Genomic DNA, 21,963 nt, shown 5'->3' on the forward strand with positions numbered 1-21,963 from the left:
TTGCAGTGTTTTGAGCAAATTATCTGTACGGTTGCAGAATTTCAATTATTTGTACTGTTGCAATATTACAAGTGTTTATATGGTATTTACCTCTTTACATATGGTATTACTGTTTTTAATAATCTTGTCTTATGTTTTTTTGTATTTTGATGCCTCTGCTGTGGTTGCCCACAGATTTGAACTTATTTGTAATACTGTATTTATAAGAGAATATGTACTGTATATATTTGTGTAAATACGCTATATTTTTGTATGGATGCCTATGACTGGAATGTGTGAAACATTGGTCAATGTTTATGGTAAAATACAGCCCCATACACTCTCACACTCACATATGCACCAGTAGAGGTCGGTGGAGGCAGAAATCGGAGGGCGGGCTCATTGGAATGCATGGCATGGATAATGGTATCCATGCCATGCATTCCAATGAGCCCGCCCTCCGATTTCTGCCTCCACCGGCCTCCCCTGATAAGCAGTCACTTTCTTAGGTGCCTGTCACATCCAATGTCATAGGCGCCTGCGTCTCACCTTTCAGGTGTAGATGGTGTGAGGGTGTGACGAAACCACAGAACCACAGTGTCTTTCATCAACCTCACCCTACACACACTCCTTCAACACACACTCTCGATACATACAGAAGCCTACGTCCTAGCCTTGACAGAGTGCCCTTTCAACGTGCACACACACACACACACCCACTCTCTCTCATCACACCCAATCCCACTGTCACTGTTGGTTTAACTCAGATGTAAACTATATCAAATAAATGAGCAGGAGATGCATTTCAACACAAAACTGATCCTGGACATGTTTATTTCATTGTCACATTGCTGTCCTCCTACAGGGAAGTACAAATAACCGGCCCCCCAACTGTAAGAGAGAGATAGTGTGTGCATGTTTTTGTGTGTGTGTCCTTGTGTGTGTGTCTTTGTGTCTGTGTCTCGGGGCTCCTGGAATAATGGATATTAATTATTAGGCAAACCCTGCTGGCCTCTGCCGTGTCTCCAAATCTGGTTAACTGGATTTTGATTAATGAAAAACGGCCCTGTACCCCAGAAATCTACCCCCACTGCTGAGATCTCCCTACAGTTAGCCCATCACGCGGTTTTAACGGTTCTTACTCGGTAAAACGACCCGCAAAGCGCCTCGATATAAGCGAATCTCCCTGTCACACAAGAAGAATTATTTCCCCCCCGTATCGCCGCATGCGCTGTAATTGGATACAATTTAACACTCGCATCCCACGGGCATGTCGCCGCGCGCTGCCTACCATTAGTTTGCCTCGCCACTGAATCAATTTTCAGATCTTGTGTGAGAGAAAGAGTGTGTGCGTGTGAGAGAGAGAGAGATGGGGGTCGTTTGTCGTCTTACAGGATTCAGGGAGAAACCGGACCGATATTGGACCCCGGCCATGACCTAGCTGTGACGCATTCGGCTAGGCCTGTCCACACGGGCAGGGAGAAAGGGATGAAGAAGCCTAGCCAGAGTGTACCAGACAAAAAAATACAGGTCAACCCCTAGTTGAAAGCATGCCTGATTTGAGCTCTGGGGGGAAGCATGAGATCGCACTAAACCAAGCCCCAGAGGCCAATGCAGGGGTTGGGGGTGGAATGAGGCCTTTCGCTCTCTCAATCAGTCAGTCAATCAAACTTATTTTTTTCCCACAGCTCGGCTGTCTTTCTGGCTGGCTGTGGACAATAGCGGGTTTAAGTTAGTGTGTCCTCATTTCAGCCGGCTATTGCGGAATAGGAACGTTGGCACCACGGCCTCTTCAATTACGCCCCGTCCCGCTCTATTTGTTAGTTTGTTTGTTGTGTGTGTGTGTGTGTAGAGAGAGAGCTTTTGAATGAACGCAAAGTCCTTCAGTCTGTCGACCGCCGTCACCGGATACACACAGGCTTGGTGGCGGCCAGCCGAACCACGAGAGTTGCCGCCAGTGTGTGGGGCCAAGCACAGCTGCTACCTCTCGAGCCGCGGACGTTTATCTGCTATGGTGGAGCAAGCCCGGAAGGAAAAAGAGAGAGAAGGAGGGGTGAGTGCAGGGAGAGCGAGAAATAGAGAGGGACGGGCGGGGGTGAGGGCTCTGTCGGTGTTCGTCTCTCTCTCTCTCTCTCTCTCTCTCTCTCTCTCTCTCTCTCTCCCTCCCTCCCTCTCGCCCCCTCCCCGTTGATCGCGAATCGCAGTTGCTTGGGAAAGTGGAGCGCAGGCTGCCTCTCGAAGAGTAGAGGTGTTTTAGAACGTGTGTGCGCGCGCGCCTACAGCTTTCTCCGTTCAGAGCGGGGGAAGGAACTGAAGGGTGGGTGGTTATGAGCGGAACTCGACAAACCTCATGCGGGAGACGGAGCGAGCGAGGGAAGGAAAGAGGGAGTGTGGATTGGGCGAATCCGCTGCCGCTTTGGCAGTTTGTTTTTTTCGGATTTGAGGTTAGACACCTCTTTTGGTTTCTCAGTTTATTTACGGGCCTATTTCATAACAATCGGCCACAAGTGGGATAAGTGATTGATTAGGCCTCATTGATTGATTAATTACGGGACAAAATCTGTAGTCTGCTTGACTCTGCTGTGGTGTTTGAGTGCACTCCCGTTACTGTAGCCTAAGTATACGGTCATAACTGCCCTCCCTCTCTCCCTCTCTCCCCCCTCCCCCTCCCGTATCGCTGAGCAGCCTTGGCACCTGGCCAGGTTCGCCCCGCCGCGCAGGTCTGTAATTATCCTTGGTTAGGCCGTGCTAACGCGTCGTGGCGCGCCTGTGGGGAACCGGTTAGCCCGACACGGCAGGAGGGAGGGAGGGAGGGGAGGGGGGGGGGGGGGGGGTGTGCGTGTATGTATGTGTGCGCGCGCAATTGGTAAGCAATCGGTAACGATCTGTAGATGGAATCCCGAATCCCGATTAGTAGGCCCTATGGAATCCCGATTAGTAGGCCCTGTGTGTGCCGAGTGAGTGTTAGAGGGAAGGTGCCAGTCACACCATAATAGCCTAGCTGTGTGTGTTTGTGAGAAACAACGTATGCATGGTTTGTGTGTGTGTGTGTGTGGATTGCGGTAAGCGATCCATAACGATCTGCAGGTGGATTGTACTGATTAGTACCGGCTGCTGCAGGCTGAGCTGCGTGCAAAGAGCTTCCTGCAATTCGAGCCTGCGGAGTGTGTGTGTGTGTGTGTGTGTGTGTGTGTGTGTGTGTGTGTGTGTGTGTGTGTGTGTGTGTGTGTGTGTGTGTGTGTGTGTACACACGTACGTACGGTATGTGTGTGAATGAGACATTGTGGGTGTGTTTGCGTGACACAGTGCTTGTTTGCGTGTTGGCTGCCCTGCCAGAATGTGTGTGTGTGGCATTCGCTTTGCGGATGCCAGCAGTGTGTGTGTGGCTCTGTCTGGCTGTGTTTCAGAGTTTGAATGACAGCAGAGTGTGTGTGCATTTGTGCGTGTGTGTGTTTGTGCACGTGCATGTGTGTGTGCCAGTGCTTGCACCAGTGTCTGATTGCAAGAGCAGATGGCTGGATCACTGTGACCTCCCAGAGTGCTGTTTCTACACCAGGGTGTGTGTGCGTGCGCTGTTTTGGTTTACACATCCAAACAAATGTACACACACGCACTCACATACACTATACCTCTCTCAAGACACATTCAAGTGGCCCTAACGTGGGCGTTGGAGTGTGGGGGGGTGTGTGTGTGCTTTTGGATTTGAACACCACACACTCTCCCCACCTCGCCATATTCAGTTAGCCCAATTTCCAGCTCTCCTAGATATGAGAGAGAGAGAGAGAGAGAGAGAGAGTGCTGAAAGGGTCTCTGTTTCCCCATCTGAAGTATTCATGCATCTGACCTCTAACCTTAAAGACCAAGTGAGTGACATACCCTTCAGTCTGAATTCAGAGATGCTCACTAGATATAAATGGTTACAGCCTATGAGTAATGGACCATTGTTCTCCCTCTAGTCCAGGAATAGGCTTAACCTGGGTCCAGGAAATCCAGCCCAATGTGTGTTCTCCTTGAACAGGTACTTTCCTTTCCATTGTCCAGAGGCCTTAACCTGGCACTAAACTGCTGTCCTTTAGATTTAGGAGGAAGGACACAAACCTCTTTTTGATCACCAGGCCAGTGTTTAACATGTGTATTCAAGTGACACTGAGCATGGTCCTTGTGAGATAGGAGACCCCCCCCCCCCCCCCCCCAATCATTACCCCATCATTACTGAGCACCCCCTGTTTAGAATTTGACAGTCACATCACATACGGTATACCACAATAGCCTGTGTGTGTGTGTGTGTCTGTCTGTCTGTCTGTGTGTGTGTCTGTCGGTGTGTGTCTGCCCACATACATTCTCAGATCCCCCAGGGGTGACAGCGTTCTTAAAAAAAAAGAGTGGAATAATTCCAAGCTCTCTCTCCCTCTCTCATCTAAGCTTTTTCTTTCTTTCTTCCTCTCTCTCTTTTGCTCCCCCTCTCTCTGCTCGGTTCCTTGTCTCTCAGTGCGCTGTTCAAACACCCCCTGACTTCAGTCAAGGAACTCACCTAGACAGTTTGCCCTTGAGGACTAATTTGTGTGTTTTTCAATATTTGTGTGTGTGTGTGTGTGCGTGCACACGTGTGTATCTGTCTGGGGCAGCCTTTTTCTACTCCAACTCCCAACAGCTGCACAAAACACCCAGATCTTCCCCTGCCAACTCCTCCCCTACCCGCCCTCCTTCTCCTTCTCCTCTCTCCCCTCTCCCCCCTCTCTCTCTCTCTCACTCACACTCACACACACACACCTCCGGCTGGATATCCCTGGCTGCCGCCTCCTCCTCCTCCTACACTTGACATGGCAGCCTCAACAGATGTGTCCCGGCCTTGAGCAACCAATGGAACCTCTGCCTTCCTATTTCTGCGCCCCTCAACCTCACTTCTCTGTCAAGCTTCCCCAACTCATTCCAGTTATTTGCTATAGAAAGGCCTAACTCACTTTTGCCGATTAAATTAATGCACTTGAACTGAAATATCTTTGTGACAGACGATTGGATAGTGATTTTCAGATGTGATGTCTGTTTTTTTTATCTGAAAACATTTAGCCAAGTTTTTTGGACTTACTTTAAACTCAAACTGTGTTTTCTGCAAATTAGCCTCCTGCCTATGTCCAAACTCTGATTGATACCAACATTAATTTTGCATATCTACCTAAATCAACCTATTTGCAATTGGTATGAGATAATCTGTCAACACTTGACAGGGTTGACTGATTAGTTTTTTCCCCTTCTTTTGTACATTGCGCTTTGGTCAGCCGCATTACAATGGTTCTCTCTTTTGAGTTTGAATTTGAACAAGCAGGGGGGGTGCGTTTATTCCCTTATGTCCCCCCCCTCCTCCTCCTCCTCTCTCTCTCGTTTACACTACATCGTCATCCCTCTGGCTCCCACTTTATTTTTATTCTTTGCCTTTTCTCTGCCATTCTACCCCCCTCCTCGGTTTCTCTCACTGTTTTATTTTAGACGCCCGTACCCACCAGCACGCACGCACGCACTGTGTGTGTGTTGGAGGTTTATGGTAATTGCGGTCTCCCGACTGGCCTTCTGGGTAGAGTCTGCGCGAGTGGGAGTAGAGCAAGTTGCTCGCGACAGGCATGCGCTTATTCTGCTCCGCGCTCCCGCGAGTCCCCGGTCTACGTTCTCAACAACTCGGCACGAACGGAGCTGTCGGAAGGTTTCAGAGGAGAAAACACGGAAAGTTAAACATTCCAGACATTTCTTTGGATACCACTGGACACAAATAGATGATTTACAGTATGGACAGGGAATGACGATTGTGGAAGTAAGAGCTTTTGAAACGGCGTGCTCAGATGGAACCCAACATGGCGCTGCGAGATAGCCTACTGGCGAGCTGAATTAATTTCTGGAGTCCGCGGACCTCGCCACCTGTATCATTGCGCTCCACTTAACAATACATTACTAGCATGTACGCCACGGGATCGTATAGCCTTCTAATGGATAAATGAATATCTAAACGAATTTTTAACCATTTGTCACGTTAAGTCAAACTTGCGACCTTTTATCCTATATGGAAACATAGGGACATTTCGGGCTACTACGGAAAAAGTCTTTGAAAATAGAATTTGAGAGAAATAACAATCCAACCATTTGTTTTTTCATGACAAGTGAATAATCGGTTAGAAGAAACTTCACATTGACTAAAGATTTGATCATTTACTGGTCTGGGATGTTGCTTTTATTACTTGACGAATCGTAGCCCATGTAGCCTACATACGCACGGGATCGTTGGTCTGTGAGCAGTGAAGAACTTGGAAAAACAGGAAAAAGGCGTGAAGTTTACAGCCTACAATAGTAGCGGCAATTGACCAGGTAAGACAATTAAGTCGCTAATAAAGACATGTTTGTGTTGTATTGTCCTCTTCTATCTGCCTTTTTAGAATGGTTATAAACCGTAGTCATCCCGCCGAGACAGTTCAGAGAATAGCATTTTGTGAATGTTATAACAACTGCGACATAAATACATGTTCTCATGTTAAACTATATTGTCTCTCAATTGGCAAAAATGCAACCCCATGCCCTGAGGGTAAGTTCAATTCTACCACACGTAAAGAGTGTGTATGAGGGAGGGGGGGGGGGAGAAACGGCCACTTCTAAGAATAGCGCATAGGGTGGTCTTTGTGTGTTTCGGCGCGGCAGTGGCATGTGGTTGATAAATAACATGGGTTTAATCATTCGGCCCTGGGCTTGGCAACCAGGACTGTCCTGTCAACCGGGCGAATGATGAGTTGTAAAGGTCAGGACGAGGCTTCTTGTCAGCGAACGAGCGGTTGCATGGAAAGTGCCAGATGGCCCAAGACTTGTTTTTGTAAAGTACGAAATTAAAATCTTATTCTGAGTGGTATGAGTCGCCAGCTTATTTGTGTGTGTGTGTGTGTATTTGTGTGTGTGTGTGTGCGCGCGTGAGTGCGTGCGCCAAACAAGGTTACGGAATCAGCCTCGCCCTGCCAAGGGGAGCGGATTGCACCGTTTACACACGGTTCATTACGGTTGGAGGGCATCCCCGTGATGTGTGTGTTTATCTTGGAGAGGGAGTGGGAGGCAGAGGAGAGCTGTTGATTTGGGGCAGAATGTGAGATGTGGAGTTGAAAAAGAGAATGCCGCATAGATCCACGTAGCATACCGTGGACTGGATCCACTCTGCCGAGTACCGACAGAATTGAAAACAGGCTCCCCTCCGCCCCACCCCCTCCCGTCCTCACTTGCAGGTGTTATCCGATCTGATATGGGATAGGCTGCATTGCTATTTGGCTGCCAGCCGGTTCTGGTGCTTGTGTTGCACCTTAGATTTGTGATTCCCTTACTTTTCAATACATTTCCTATGTTCTCCATGGCCAGTGGAACTAATTGGGGTACGCGATGGGTTGCGTCCTATCTCATTGGTTCCAGCTCGTTGGTGAGGTTACGGAACTATAGAGTTGGACTAGTCGGCCAAATCAGAAGGCCTACTCTTTGGCACAAACATTTCGCTGCAAACCAGCGGCAGAAGCACCCTTCACTCTCCTTGATTTCTGATGTAGTCAGAGTTATTGCTTCACCTTTCTTGTCATGCCAGATCAGTGATCACTTCAAGGAAAGACGCGCAGGGCCAGTCAAGTCAAAGTGAGAACTCTTAAGCGGCTGTTTTCACATGACTTCGTTTGTATGTCTGTAGCCCAAAGGGGGAAAACAATGAAGTGGTTTGGAGAGATATTAGTGTGCGCTGTCTGAATCATATTCAAATGAAGAAAGTGTGAGTATATTCAAATGAAGTGTGTTGTGCACCTTCCTATGTGAATATTCAGTTTGAGACCGTTATAGGCAGACAAGATTGTCACATGAGGAGCGGAGTGGTTTTGGTTCAAGACGCACCAGCGTGGTTGTTCTAAAGGAGGGGAAGATCGTGATGAGCGAGTTCCATTGAATATGTGAATCAAATATTTGTTTACAGTTTAAATAGGAGTGGGCTTTCTTTGTTATTGTTTGTGTTGCTGATTTCATAAGCCTATACTTATGGCCCTGCTATGTACATCTTGAGGATGGTCCATGCAGTTTTATAACGAACATTAGCCTACTGTTATGTGGAGGTCGTCTTTTATTTAGCCAATATGTTATTGATTAGTCTGTTCTGTTGCGCACTGGTGCAAACCTCCTCATTGTTTTAGCCGCCTTGTATTATTGAAAGTCTCTGGATGAGAGCGGTTTATGGCCAGCTATCCTAATCAGTCTACACCCCAATTCTTCACAAGGCTATGTTGTCAATTCCACCCTCTCATAGGGTATATTCCGCAAAGCCTAAAACATATGCTTGAAATTTTGTGTAGACTACTGCAGTTTATTTTTAGTGCATCCCATTGGACTGTTTTGCGCATCATTTTCCACTATGCTCGCGCGATGAGGTCAGTCGAGCTGATCCGTTTTCCAGGTGTCCGCGCAGAAGTCAAAATACGCGGCACCGAGAGAGAAGGGGGGGCTGTCACTAGTTGCGAAGTCATTGTTATATTCTATCATCGAAGTCGAGGACAGAGCCTTCCGGTCGTTTACCATAGTATATTACTTATATATACCATACCACCCGAGGTAGACCTATAGGCCTATGTCAGGTCGGCTGGGTGATGAAGCTAGACACAGATCGCCAATTTTGGATCGGGGTTAATGTCCTGCCGTTTGATGGGTCTCGTATTTGTGACAGTGGCCCCCCCGTGGGGGTGGGGGCAAATAGACTAATCTGCTGCGCTATAGGGATCGCCTCCATTTTAAACCCATTAACCGCTGTTTGGCCGCTTTGCAACCTTCTGAAATCAATGGGACTGCGGCGCAAATGTCATATAGGCTATAATCCGTGGAAGGCCACGTTTGTGTAAAGGCCGTCAGGTGGCTTTGGTTTGAAATAAGGTGTCTTAATGAAAGGGAGGGCCATCTTACATTTCAAATGGTGAAGAGAGATTTGTCAAATGATATAGACTAGACTGGGCATATATGCCTATATTGTTCCGGTCAATTTGGTCCATTATAGCCAAAATAAGCAGGTTTGATGTTCTGGTTTACCTTTTAAGTCGACACAGGGCTTAGTTTTCTGTGTTGTTGTGGCTCTTGCTGTTGTTTCTGTCGTTTAGCTGAATAAAACAACAATCTCAACACTGACGAGACGCTCTGGCTGCTCAAGCGAGGTGCGTGTGAACAAAGGCATGCACGGCGGAGAGCCGGGGGAGATCGGGTTTCCGCGCACTGCATGGCTCCCGGAGGAGACGTCACGGTTTGATTGAAGCTGTGCTCCGTCCAGGCCTCCCGGGACCTCACGCTGAAACGGGAGAGACATTTTTTTCTCCGCTTCACAAAGCTTTTTGTTCCGCTGAGGCTTGGAGCGCACGGATCACTTCCCCGCAGAGAGACGTGTCACTGCCCCCGCCAATATAGCACCCACAGCGCTGGATAGATAGGGAGACCTGTAGACACTCAACCACGGGCTCAGTGGAGACAAGCGTTGCCTGTTTGGCTAATAGGCCTGCTCCTTAATTGTTGGAACTTAATAGTAGACCTATAAGACATGGTGATAAAAAAACAACAACTGCCTACATCTATAAGATTGTTACACCTACACCTATTGTTCTTAGCATGCGACGGGGGTGACAGAAAAGTGTTGCCTAACGACCAACCCGGTTTCCCCACGTCAATTTATTGGGTGTTTTTAGAGTTGTGTTATAGGCTTGAAGAAATATTCTATATTTTCTATAAGATAATATTTAGGCTACATTTTGAACGAGGAATTTCGTGTATGGCCACCAGTAGGCATTGGCTTTATGGTGATTGTGTAAAAAAGTTGATATTTGGCTTGCGTTTGGTGACTGCTTAATCTGATAGGTTTGAATTTTGTGAGATGATTAAGATAATGACACATCGCCACTTCGCTCCCTCTTGTCTCTACTTGCCCCGTCTTGATCAAGCAGCATCCTCTTGTTTTTAGATGTTACCGCCTAGGGCGCCCATAGCTGACGAAATCCCACAGACACTCCGCAGCGCACGACAGTGGGTGTATAGGCCTACTCCGCCTTTGAATAAAACAGCCACGGAACCAATTAATTAGGCCTACTCAATGTTTGGAGAGTCTACCACAACATGCGAGAACATATAGGCTAGGTTGACATGTCCCTCAACATGTCAACCCGTTCAGTGGGACTATTACAATGAAATCGGCGCAATTGTTGTGTATGAAACCAAGTGCTGGGTATGCTATAGATTAAAAACCAGGACATATTCATACAGGCTACGATGTTTTAGCTGGCTGACGTTCAAAGAAGAAACATGTAACCTAAGAATAAAATCGAATGGGGATTCGATTTATACATCAAGCCCGGCTGTCCCTCGAAAATGCGCGATGAATTAAGAGAGTTGTGATAGGCCTACCGGGAAGCGATTTATATGCACATCTCTGTTACAATTGGCCCTCTGAAGACATAAAAGAACCATTTACTTCTAATTTGGCGAAGGCTGAATAGGGCCAGTTCAGCAGCCGTCGCCCGTTCTCCAGTGACAGCACGAGCCACACAATGTCGCCGTTGTTGGCGGCCGTGCTGTCGGGGGGATTGTCCCGTGCACCAACTTGCATGCGCCTGTGTGGCGGGAGGGCTCAAGGCCCTGTTTACAGCTAGCGCGCAAATAATGCGACAGCTGTTTAGAGCCGCCGTCCGTTCTCTCTCTCTCTCTCTCTCTCTGTCTCTCTCTCTCGTCCGTCCGCCCGCTCCCTGCTCAAGCCTTACCATTCCCTCTGCCCGTTGACAATCCACGAGACAACCATTATCATTGAATGCCCCTATTTGGCGACATTGAAAACATTTTATGTAAGCTGACTTGCGATGTTCATTTGGAGCAGTAAAAGTGTAATTTTGCTGGTTGTGGATCTATCCTCCTTTTGTATCAGCATATTAGGACCTCTCTCTCACTCACACACACACACACACACACACACACTGCTGCTATTCCGTGCGGAGAAGTGTTGGATGCATGCCCGCCTCTCTGTGTCTACGGGGAGCTGTCTCGGAGTTCCCCGGCACAGCTCTCTCTGTCTCTGTCATTGTCACTGTCATTGTCTCTGTCTCTCTCGCTCTCCATCTCTCTCTATATATATAAAAGTACAACTACGATTAGTCTATATTGAGGCACCTGTATACAGGCTCGAATTATCATTGTTGAGACATGCGTGTAGAGTTCAATGTATCTTTAAGGTGAGACAAAATAAAGGGACTAGCCGGCAGACGTCCCCGGCATAATTGCCAACAATTAGTTATGACTTTCTTTCATGGGGTCGTGAGAATGTAGATTTTAAATCATTTTAACTCGCTGGCGTGCCTTTAATCCTTGACTGAGCTTTGTTTTCGTTTTATTTTCTTCTCACAAGTGGTATACACATGCAGTATTATTTTCTGTGTGCGCGTGTTTGGAAACACACACACACAGCGCTGCGTAATGGTGTGTGCATTAATCCGTGTTTATCTCCACCCCCCACCCCCGTCGCTGCGGAGATTATCCTGCGTCACACTGCATTTTTTTTAGTCGGAGCTCGAGCCTCGGCGCTCGAGAGAGAGCTGGCGGAGCTCCAGGGACAAAGACCGCGAGGGCGCCAACACTCCGCTGAGCTCGCGGCGCCCACCATCCCCCGTCCCCGTTTGCTCAAGCCGGAGTCGCGAGAAGACATTGCACAGCAGTAGCCTAGAACAGACACCTTTCCAGACTGTTTAGCAGTCCACCACACACATCTGCACAACGTGTGTTATTTTTCAGTGCCCCATTTGTGTCGTTAAACTGCCCTATCTAGCCTCTACTTGCAGTCGCCCGTTAGGAGGCAAGATTTGTGTTTTGCACACCACTTCTTGAGATCTGTCTTTCTGTTGTAGCTTGCTTGCCAGTTCACGTCTTTCATTGACATTTTAGCTGGGGGATGTGCTTGGCTGAGACACGCGCGCACACGTACGCACGCACAGGGCAGAATATAACTTGAAACTGTCTTCTCTCCTCGAAGCGACTGGCCTCCTGATCGCCAGTAAATTATCAGCGGGCGGTTTTTGTTCTCCAGATCTGACAGGTCAGACGGAGTTCAAGTCGCTACAGTATAGGCCCACAGGAAACAAGATCGGCCTGCCGGACGCTCTCTCTCTCTTTCCCTCCCCCCTCTTCCTCCTTGCACCCTCCCCCACAACACACAATAAGGACTGGACTTGCTAAGAGCACCCGGTGGTTTTCGGTTTAATGGTGCGAATCGGGCTCCGCTCCAGCGGTCTGTTTTACAAACGCAGCCCGACCGCCTATAGTCCCCCCCTCCGCCTGTTTGCCTGCTTGGCCGCGGCTTGTGTGATGGATGGCCGTCGGGAGTTGTTTGTTGCACGAACTATTCTTAGCAGCGGGGATGGGCGTCGACGTGCTCTGCCTTTTCCTCCCCACACACACACAGACATTTACACTCATACACCCTCCTTAGCTTCGTAGTTTTATTGATATTTTCTTCCTGCGAACAGTGTGTGTGTGCCGGTGCGGACGCGCATTTGATAAAACAACCTGTTGCCCTTACCAATCCGTGTTTAACGCTCCCGATAGCGCATGGAATATGGTTCAAATTAAAACATGATACCATTATATTTTAACCAAGATTTTGTGATAAAATAGCTTCATGGAAGCCTGCAGCCTTACCAAGCAGGTTGGGGGTTTTCTACACTCAGTTTCGCAGACCTTTGCTTATAACAACCCATGGCCATTTGAGAGATTCCCCTGCTAATGAGCTTATGGACTGAAGGAAAAGGCTGTGTCATGAGCCTTTTCTCAATTGTTAGGAACACGACTCTGCGCGTCCTCTCCTCCGTCGCTTGTGTCTTACTGAACGCGTTGGAGGAAAAGATCTAGGTTCTGCCTTTAGAACTTCTCTTCCAATGCTTTTTGAGGACGACTCGGGGAGAGGACGCGAGGAGTCGTGTTCCTAACAATTGAGAAAAGGCTATATGGTGTATGCCTATATAGGAGGGAACTAGTATATGAACAGCCGCAGCGGACTGTTCATAACACCTGTTCTAGAAAGGTAGGCCGTTAGCCTCGCCCTAATCTCTTAGACCGTAAAGGCCTACGCCCACAGTCGAGTTACGCCGACGGCTTGTCTTCAGGGCGTCGGAGGAATTTCATGGTCTCCGCGATGGATGAGCCACGAGAGCTCGGGCTCACACAATGTGTTGGGTGTTCTCAGAGAGATCGGTTTGCCTTCATCTCCAGCGTCACTAGACTCATTCGAATTCACCGTACAAGCCATTATTTCATTTCGGTGGTGGTTTGAATATTATTTCTCAATCTGGTTTTAACTTGTGGTTTCTGTCAGTGGTCTGTATGGCACCAATACTACCTCCGCTGTTAATGCAAATGGATGCATGCATGAAATATGCATGGCTTTCATTTTGCTCATTCAATTTAAAAAAAAAAATATATATATAGCAATATTTTACCAACCTAGTCAGCTTGTAAGACCACAGACTTTCACGTCACCTCCTCCACCACCCTGTCTCGTTCTCATTACACTGCTTTGGTTTCCTATGAGAAGGTGGAAAAAACTGCGCATGTGACGGTAAGGCGGGACGGGAAAGACATTTCACAACGTTCTTGTCTGTTTGTTTGGGCTGCGGAAGCTCTCGGGCTGACACACATACGCACGCACACACGGGTCTCAGTTCCGTCACACGCGGATGTTGTTTAGGCAGGCCAGGAATCGGTTGCGCTGGAGCCTCGAGCCTCCGGGGGTGGGAGAAAGAGGGAGGCAGGGAGGAGCTGCATGAGCGAGCGAGAGGGTGATTAATGATCTCGAGGTCACGGTAATAAAAGCAGCATGCCGGTGGCGGCAGCGCGAGGCACAGACGCGTTTCTTTCCGATGATGGAGGAGCTTCTCTCTCTCTCTCAGCTGGGCCGGGTCGGGCCGAGCCGAGCCTCAGCTCACTTTTACTATATTAGGGACCTCTCACTCACACCACTTTGACCATCCCCTGTTCCTTCATACACTAGTAAACAGTGATGATGCTCAGGGGTTTTTCCGCAGGCTAGGTTCATGACTCCGTGGCCGTAGGGTTTTATGGGATTCCTCGGAATGTGGATTGCCTAACCTAGATTTATCGTATTTACTTATCGTTGATGTATAATCAAGAAATGGTTTGGATCAATCTAGCAATCAGACTTTTATTCAAAGATGAAAACCTATTTACCTGTATGATATTGAGTCCATACTGAGGACAATGTTGGTTTAATGTTGGCGATGTATAATCTTGTCACTCCGGCTGATTGAACGTAGGGAGCGGGTCAAGGAGGGTAGAGAAAAATGAGTGTGGCGAACATGACTGAATAGCCGTGGCTCCACAATGCACGTCTACTCCCCTGGGTGGGCGGGAGTGGGGCCCGGAGGGGAGGGCAAAGGGTGAGAACGAGGAAGGAGGAGGAGGTGGGTGGGGCGAATGAGAGCGGGGGCCACACACTGCTTTCATCTCCAGAGACTACTTCACTTGGGGGATGGAGGGAATGTGTGTGTGTGTGTGTGTGTGTGTGTGTGTGCGTGCGTGCGTGCGTGCATCTGGGCAGTGATAGATGTAGCTAACGGAGCAATTGCCAAGCTCCCCCCCCTCCTCCCTCTCTTTCTCTGCTGAAAGGCGGTGGTGGCTGTGTCGTCTGTAGATAAGGGCGGCTAGTGTTATTGAAATCCCAGGCCTGTAAGCCCGTCATTTACTGGAGCACCGCACACCACTGCCACTAGGCAACAACCCCTATTATGTCATTACTGTGTGTGGGTGTGGCTGTGGCTGTGTGTACGTCCATCCATCTATGGGTATGTGGCGTTGTAGTTTGTTGTGGAAGGTGGAGAAAATGTGGCTTGAAAACAACTTTACCCAATTTATTTATAGATCATGACTTGGCATGAACAGTCTTTTTCTGGTATGGAGGACTGACAGTCTATTCTCGTATGGCAATGTTGTTGAAGAAATGCAAATAATTCGGTGAAGTTATGTGATTTTCAACTCTATTATAAAAATACTTAATGTATACTTTTTTCTCCAGGAAAGTACCCTATTAGTGATGCTGGGACGCAGAGAAACCTGGAATTAAGAGAAGGGAAACACATCACACAAAGCATGGTATGTCCTCATGCTGTAAAGGCTTTATTTCCTTGTTGATCACACATGGATGATCTTGCTAACTGGCTACAGATGAACACATGAATGTAACTGATGCTGTTTTCCTGCCTGCAGGTGGATGCCAGGCTGACCCCCTTGGCTGCCATGGGGCTGGACCGCAGTGCTATGATGCGTGACGGCCTTCGCCTCCACAGCGGTATCGTCTACCCAGGGATCCGAGCGTTGTCGACTGAGAAGGCCCGTGAAGGGGCTGCTCTCCCCCTCAGCTACGGCAGGGACGGCCTCCCGGAACTCCTCTACAAGCCTGACGTCTCCATGGACAGCCGCAAGCCCACGAATGGATATATGGGACTCTACAAGAGCCCCCCTCCGGGTTTCCACGAGGGATTGGGGCTGGACCGCAGACTAGGGCCCGGGGATAAGCCAGTGGAGCTGGGGTTGGGTGGGGCAGGCGGCAGCTACCTGCGTCTGCCCTGGCTGAGTCCGTACCCAGAGGCAGGGATGTATCCCTTCATGGACTCCTCCAAATACGCGGCTCTCAGCATGTACAAGGCCTCCTTTCTCAGTCAGCCCAACCCCTACTTGCCTCAACATCTGGCTTATCAGTCCCTCTGTGCAGCCCAGGGGGGGAACGTTAACCCCGCTGCAGCATCTGCAGCCGAGAGGCTCTACTACATGCCCCACTACCCCCCATCTCCCATCTCCTCCCCCCTGGTTGCTCCCCCAATGAGGATCCCAGCTGTGACTGTGGCCTCCACCCCTTTGGTGCACTGCCAGGAGAAAGGGCTGAGTGTGGGGCCACGTATCCACCACGAGGGCTCTCCGTACGGGCAGCAGCTCCACCAACCTCCCCCTCCTCCCCAGCACCTTCAGGCTCACCAAGACAGGGACAGGCCCCCTAGCAGGAGTAGTAAACCCAGCAGACCCCCTAGTAAGGCCCCAACTAGTAACAGCTGTAATAGTGGTGTTAGTGGAAATAGTAGTAGTGGCTGTAACAGTCTTCCCATTGATTCTTCCCCTCGCACCTCCTCTCGCCTCCCCCAGCCTCCTCCCCCACCCCCCCCTCTCATTGACAGCTCCCAGGATTTGCAACGGCCAGTTGCACGAATAGGGCCACCACCGATCCCCTCCTCTTCTTCATCCTCCTCCTCTCAGTCGATGTCTCACCCGTTTTATGTGAGCAGCATGGCCCCAGAGCACCCCTCCCCTGCCAGACCCAGCCCACATAAATCCCGAGCCAGGGATGGGGCTTCTGAGCACAGGGGTGGGGGGTGTGAGAGGAGACCCAGCAGGTCCCCCTCCAAACCTTCATCTGAGCGGCCAGCACACCAGGTCCCTGCTACCAAAGACCCTGCAGAGAAGCCCTTGGACTTATCTGGAAGGATCCTGGAGTTTGGTCTGCCTCCCAATGGCTTCCCTGCTAAGCTAGACACTTTGGCTGGCGTTGGGGGGACTCCAGGGCCACGATATGGACTGCCCCCCAGCCGTGAGCTCTTAAAGGAGACCCTCTCCCTTTCACCTCCGTCCCACTCTCACTCCGTGGTGAGCAGCACTTCTTCCAAGGCCTCAGAGAGGCCAGAGATGATCAGCACTTTACACTCCTCCTGGGTGGTACCCACACCTACACCTACACCCACACCCACCCCGGCGTCCACCCATGCACACCCCCCTACCCTCACCCCCTCCCCAAGGCCCTGCTCTGACCTGCCCCAGGGCAAAGGTTCTTCTCCCTCCGTCATCAAACACAAGGCTCTGGAGAGGGTCCTCCCCCAGCAACGCAGCTCGTCATGTCCCAGGATGGGCGAGTCCAACCCCCCAATGTCTGCCAATCATAATTCTATGACCTCTATTCCCCCCTCCCCCAAGCCCAATGGTGATTGGCCCAAACCCAGCCCCAGCCAATCAGAACACTCCCCAGCGGTTGCCCATCTTCGAGAAGTCACAGAGAAGTCCTCCAAAGCCTCCAAGAGAGCCAAGGCGACTCCGGAGGTGTCGTCGTATAAACGTCCCTGTTTGGAGAATGGACACCCTCCTGGCCACCTTTACCTGCCTCAGAATGAGACCTACCTGTCTCACAGCTTAGCGTACGCTAACCGATACCTGCACTACTCCGTGCCTGATGGCATGGCCCTCCACTCCCTCCCTCTTCCTGGCAAAGGCCCAGTCTACCCCCACCCAGTCCTGCTGGGCAGCAATAGCCTGTACCCAGCCCACCTCGCAGCCAAACACTCATTACCCTACCACAGCCTTCCATCTGGCCATGGAGGGGAGTACCTCACATATAACTCCCAGGAGATGGCCCACCCCCTGATGCACCCTCACCCAGACACCAAGCCCCATGAGAGGGCTGATCTGGGCCCCAAGCCCCGGAGCCAGGAGAAGCCCAGGGGACCTGCCGAGGATTGTGGTGTGTCCCACAGAGACCGGAGCCTGGAGAGGGGGAATGAGATGGGGGATGGGAGCCACACTAAGCCGGAGAGGGAAGCAGGGGAACAGGGTGGGAGTCAGACTAAGCCCCCATCCTCCACTACCCCCTCCAGAGAGAGGATCGTATGCATTGACCTTGTTCACTCTGACACAGACGGAGAATCTCCCCCCACCGCAAGCAAGCAGCCACCTCCTGTCCCAATTACTAGGGGCAACCAAAATGAATGTTTCCACGGCAACCAAAACAGGAGGGAGCCGGAACGCGAGCCAAAACACTACCACCAACAACAACAACAACAGCAACAACAACAACATCACACTCATCATCATCATCATCATCAACAACAACATCATCTTCACCACCAACACCTAGGCCAGGGCTCTGCCCTGAGACCCACTCACGCAGACAGGCTGTCAGAGACATCGAGTGCAAGACCCAGAGTGTCCCAGGACACAGGCTGTCCACGTGTGGCCTCTAGCCCACCTCGTTGCTCCCCAGGGCAGGTTAGCCGGGCAGAGGACCAGGACCAGGGCCCTCCCTCAGACCCGGGGGACCAGGACCAGAGCACCCTGCGCTGTGCCCGAACATCTGGGGATCGCACCTCAGGGGAGGAGAGGGACAGACGAGTCGTTTCTCACCCCATCCGCCACTACATCGACCTGGGGAAGGAGGGAGAGAGGGACAGGGAGATGGAGAGAGAAGGGGAAGGGTGCATTGTGGACACTGAGGAGTCTCATGGAGAGGGGGATGATGAAGATGCCTCGTCTAGAGCCTCCCGGAGGACCAGCCTAGCTAAGAGAATCGCTAACTCCACAGGCTACGTGGGCGACCGCATCAAATGTGTCACCACAGAGCTGTATGCCGACTCCAGCAAGCTGAGCCGAGAACAGCGCGCCCTTCAGGTGAGTCATTAGAACTGTGGCCGTAATTGGGTTGGGATGGGCAGGTAATATGATGAAAATACGGTCATTTCGCAAAGGCTTTTTGTCTAAAGCCATTTACTGCTTACTAATGCATTCAGTATTTGAAGGAATCAAAGGCTGGTGCTGTTACCTGGTTGCAGCGCTTCTGCCTGTTTTCTTTTGAGTTTGGGAGACATATAGACTATTATTTTACACAGGTATAGATCGAATCAGAAGGTACATCACATGTTCAGCTCAGATAGGGCAGGGTCACGGGCTTATCCCAGCCCTTTGCCGTTGCCCCAGTGAGCTTGTAAAAGGGCGTTTGAAGTTATTTCGCCAGGCAACGATTTGGTTAGAGGGCAGTTCAAAGGTTAACTTAGGCTGCTGTCCCTGTATTTTGATTAGGCAGCAGTGTAAAGGTTGTTTCCGTGGTCTGTGTGTAGCTCAGGGCTAAAGCACGTGTTGGCGCTGTGCTGCGCTGCGCTGCAGAGCTGTAGAATTTCAGAGCGTGACCATGGTAGCCTCATGGATCACCCTGCCTCAGGCTACGCTTAACCCCAAGGTGAGGGCGTTGTGGGCCGCTCAACTTAACCAGCCTCACCACCTCTCAACCCCCCCCAGCCTCGCTTGGTTCCTGTCCAAGGTCAAACCCCCCCCCCCCCCCCCCCAAGTGCCTAGCTCCTCACATGCACATGGTCACACACACACACACACACACACACGATGCCTTTGGTGTGCTACCCACTATTCAGCTCCCCTCCCCACACTTCCCCCTGTGTTGTAGGTCATCCAATCAGAGCAGCTTAAATTTTAGGCCAATATCTCTGGATTTGCTGCTCAATATTCAGTCTAGAAGGGAGGGTTCAGACACGCACACATTTATATTTTGTTGCAGACACACACACCGCCGTATGTTAATGAGTGGGACAGAGGCAGATGTACTGTATGTTGATAGGTTGCATATGTCTGTCGGTTTGTTGTAAACGCACCTCCGAAAAATGTGGTTTGTCTGTGTCATGCTTGCTGATACAGAGCCGGAACACAAAGCTATCAAATGCTATTTCTGGACGTACATTTTCTTCCAAAGAGAAGCCTTCGTTCTTACCAGAATAATCATTAATATCCCTAGTTCACACTGAGAATACAAACATTACGTTTCTATTTGATAACAACTGCCATTACTCAAGTTCAGAAAAAGAGTTTTGATAGTTTTGTTGTTGTGTTTAATTACCTATTCATTCGTTTCATTTGACCATGTGTGTTGCTTAGTGGGACTGTGGCTGCTTGTTGTTGAATGTGTATATATACGATATATGTGGAGAAAGACATTTTAACATACATACATAAATACATACATGAAATGATGGACAGATATATTGAGCCCCCATTCTAATTGCTTAGATGGAAGTCTTATCACGAGAGGAGAGTATTATAAGTCAACCAGCTGCTAACTGGGAGGTCAGTTCTTTACATTTCTTATCACATCTACCCCTCAGACAGGCTTTCCCTTGCTCTTCTCTCTTTCCACCCTCTTTCTATTTCTCTGCACTCTCCCCTCTCTCTCTCTCTCTCTCTCTCTCTCTCTCTCTCTCTCTCTCTCTCTCTCTGCCTCAGGGCTAGCTGTATGTGTTTCCTAGCTGTGTTCATGTTTCAGGAAGGGAGATGCCAGGACTAGGCCCCAGAGCGCATGGACTCACAGTGGCTGCAGTAGTCTAACCTATGTCTGGATGCCATGCTTGTTGATTTATCTGTCTATCTCTTTGTCTTTGTTGGCATTTTTGAGACAATTTGATTCCTAATGCGATGTTTGCTTCGGTAGCTGTTCAGCACAGATTGAGGCTTAGAGAGGTGTGTGTGTGTGGCAGGGGCAGACGGTGAGTGGGTTTCATGGCTGTTTTCTCTGTTTGTGTGTGTGTGTGTGTGTGTGTAGCGGGCAATGATGCGGTTCTCGGAGCTGGAGCTGAAGGAGAAGGAGGGCGGGGGTGTGTGTGCATCTGCGTCGGCAGCGGTAGCGGGACAGGACTTGGCGGACAGCCAGCGCAGAGAGAGAGAGTTGGAACACTGCCAACACACCGCCAGGCAGGGAGAGAGGGAGGGTGAGTAACCCAACACACACACACACACACACACACACACACACACACACACACACATACATATATATATATATATATATATATATATATATATATAGCCTACAACACACACACACACACACTCTCTCTCTTAGAGCGAACGCTCAGCTAGGGATGGTGAGTAACTCTACACACGGCACAATGACACACACACATCCTCGGAGCAAACGCTGAGGCAGGACTGGGCCAATAAACACACAGACACAACGGAGCGAAAGACAGTGAGAGAGTGAGACACGGGGAGAGCGAGAGAGAGAGAGAGAGAGAAAGGAAGAGGGAGGGAGGGAGGGAGGGAGTCCTATTTTCAAGAAGCCTTTTGTGCTTATCTGCACGGAGAGACGATAAAGAGGGAGGGGAAGAGGAGGAGGGAGGGGCGGTGATTGAGCGAGAGAGAGAGAGAGAGGTTACTTGTGTTGGCTGGAAGCCCAGCTGTGTATTGGAGCGGGGCCTGGACTGACGTGTGAGCCTAATTATGGCACACACAGAGAGAGGGAGGGAGGGGGGGGAGGGAGGGAGAGAGTCATGCTCTGTGTGGGAAGGGCGTGGCAGGGTCATGCCGGGGGGTTGGAAGAGAGGGAGGGAGAGAGAGGGGGGGAGAGAGAGAGAGAGAGAGAGAAAAGTGTTTTCGTCCCGACTGAATTTTCCGTCCTCGTTCTCTCGTAGAGCGCGCAGCAGTCTGAACTGTTGGCTCTGCTGACGTCTGATTAAAAAGTCTTTACCCCATCAAAGTTTTACTGGCTGTCTTTAAAGGAGAATAAAAGTTGGCTGGTGTTTAACAGGCCTTCTCTATGCCCCTACCCACCCCCTTCCCCCTGTCTCTCTGTTTTCTCTTCTACCCTCCATTCTCTCTCCCCCCCCCCCCCCCCCTTTCCTCCTTTCTTCTCCCCTGTCTCTGTCCCCCTCCCTGGGTGCTCAGGTGTGAGGCCCGTCTATGGGAACAATAGAGTCCCTGTCCTCCAGAGGTGTGGGGCTCAGAGGGAGTGTCTGTCCCCAGGGCAGGGAGCCAGAGACGGGGATCACAACGGCCCTCAGGAGGGGGTCGGAGATGGAGCCAGAAAGGGGGCAAGAGAGAGCGAGCGAGGGCGGTGTTCGCCCCCCATCCTGGCACCGGAAATCGGACACCTCCACGAGACGGCTGGCCAGGACTCAGTACCTCCAAGGAAACGCCCACACAGCCCCCGGGAAGAGGAAGAAGAAGAGGAGGAAGGAGGGAGAATGTCTCACCCAGAGAAGAAGGCCAGGATGACTGCGGGTGAGTGTCTTTGTTGCGCCTCCTCTCTGAAACGACTCGTCCCAAATCTACTTCGCCAACCCCCCCCCCCCTTCTCTCTCTCTCTCTCTCTCATGCCCC

General features: G+C 50.3%; 1 protein-coding gene across 2 annotated transcripts in view; it reads left to right on the top strand.

Moving 5' to 3' along the window:
- Positions 1-5,625: 5,625 nt before the first annotated feature.
- The window catches only part of LOC310812973 (BCL-6 corepressor-like), a 30,435-nt gene continuing 14,097 nt past the window's right edge, over positions 5,626-21,963 (top strand). The window contains exons 1-6 of one of the 2 annotated variants that reach the window (XM_083681756.1): positions 5,626-6,330; positions 15,068-15,144; positions 15,259-18,474; positions 19,879-19,935; positions 20,408-20,573; positions 21,529-21,864. In XM_083681756.1, the coding sequence (XP_083537882.1) occupies positions 15,142-15,144; positions 15,259-18,474; positions 19,879-19,935; positions 20,408-20,573; positions 21,529-21,864 (3,778 nt within the window). In that variant the 5' untranslated portion in view covers positions 5,626-6,330; positions 15,068-15,141. The remainder of the gene's footprint in view (positions 6,331-15,067; positions 15,145-15,258; positions 18,475-19,878; positions 19,936-20,407; positions 20,574-21,528; positions 21,865-21,963) is intronic. The other variant, XM_083681757.1, reaches the window with a different exon arrangement.

This window comes from Argentina silus, assembly GCF_951799395.1.
Source record: "Argentina silus genome assembly, chromosome: 12".
In the NCBI taxonomy this organism is placed as follows: domain Eukaryota; kingdom Metazoa; phylum Chordata; class Actinopteri; order Argentiniformes; family Argentinidae; genus Argentina; species Argentina silus.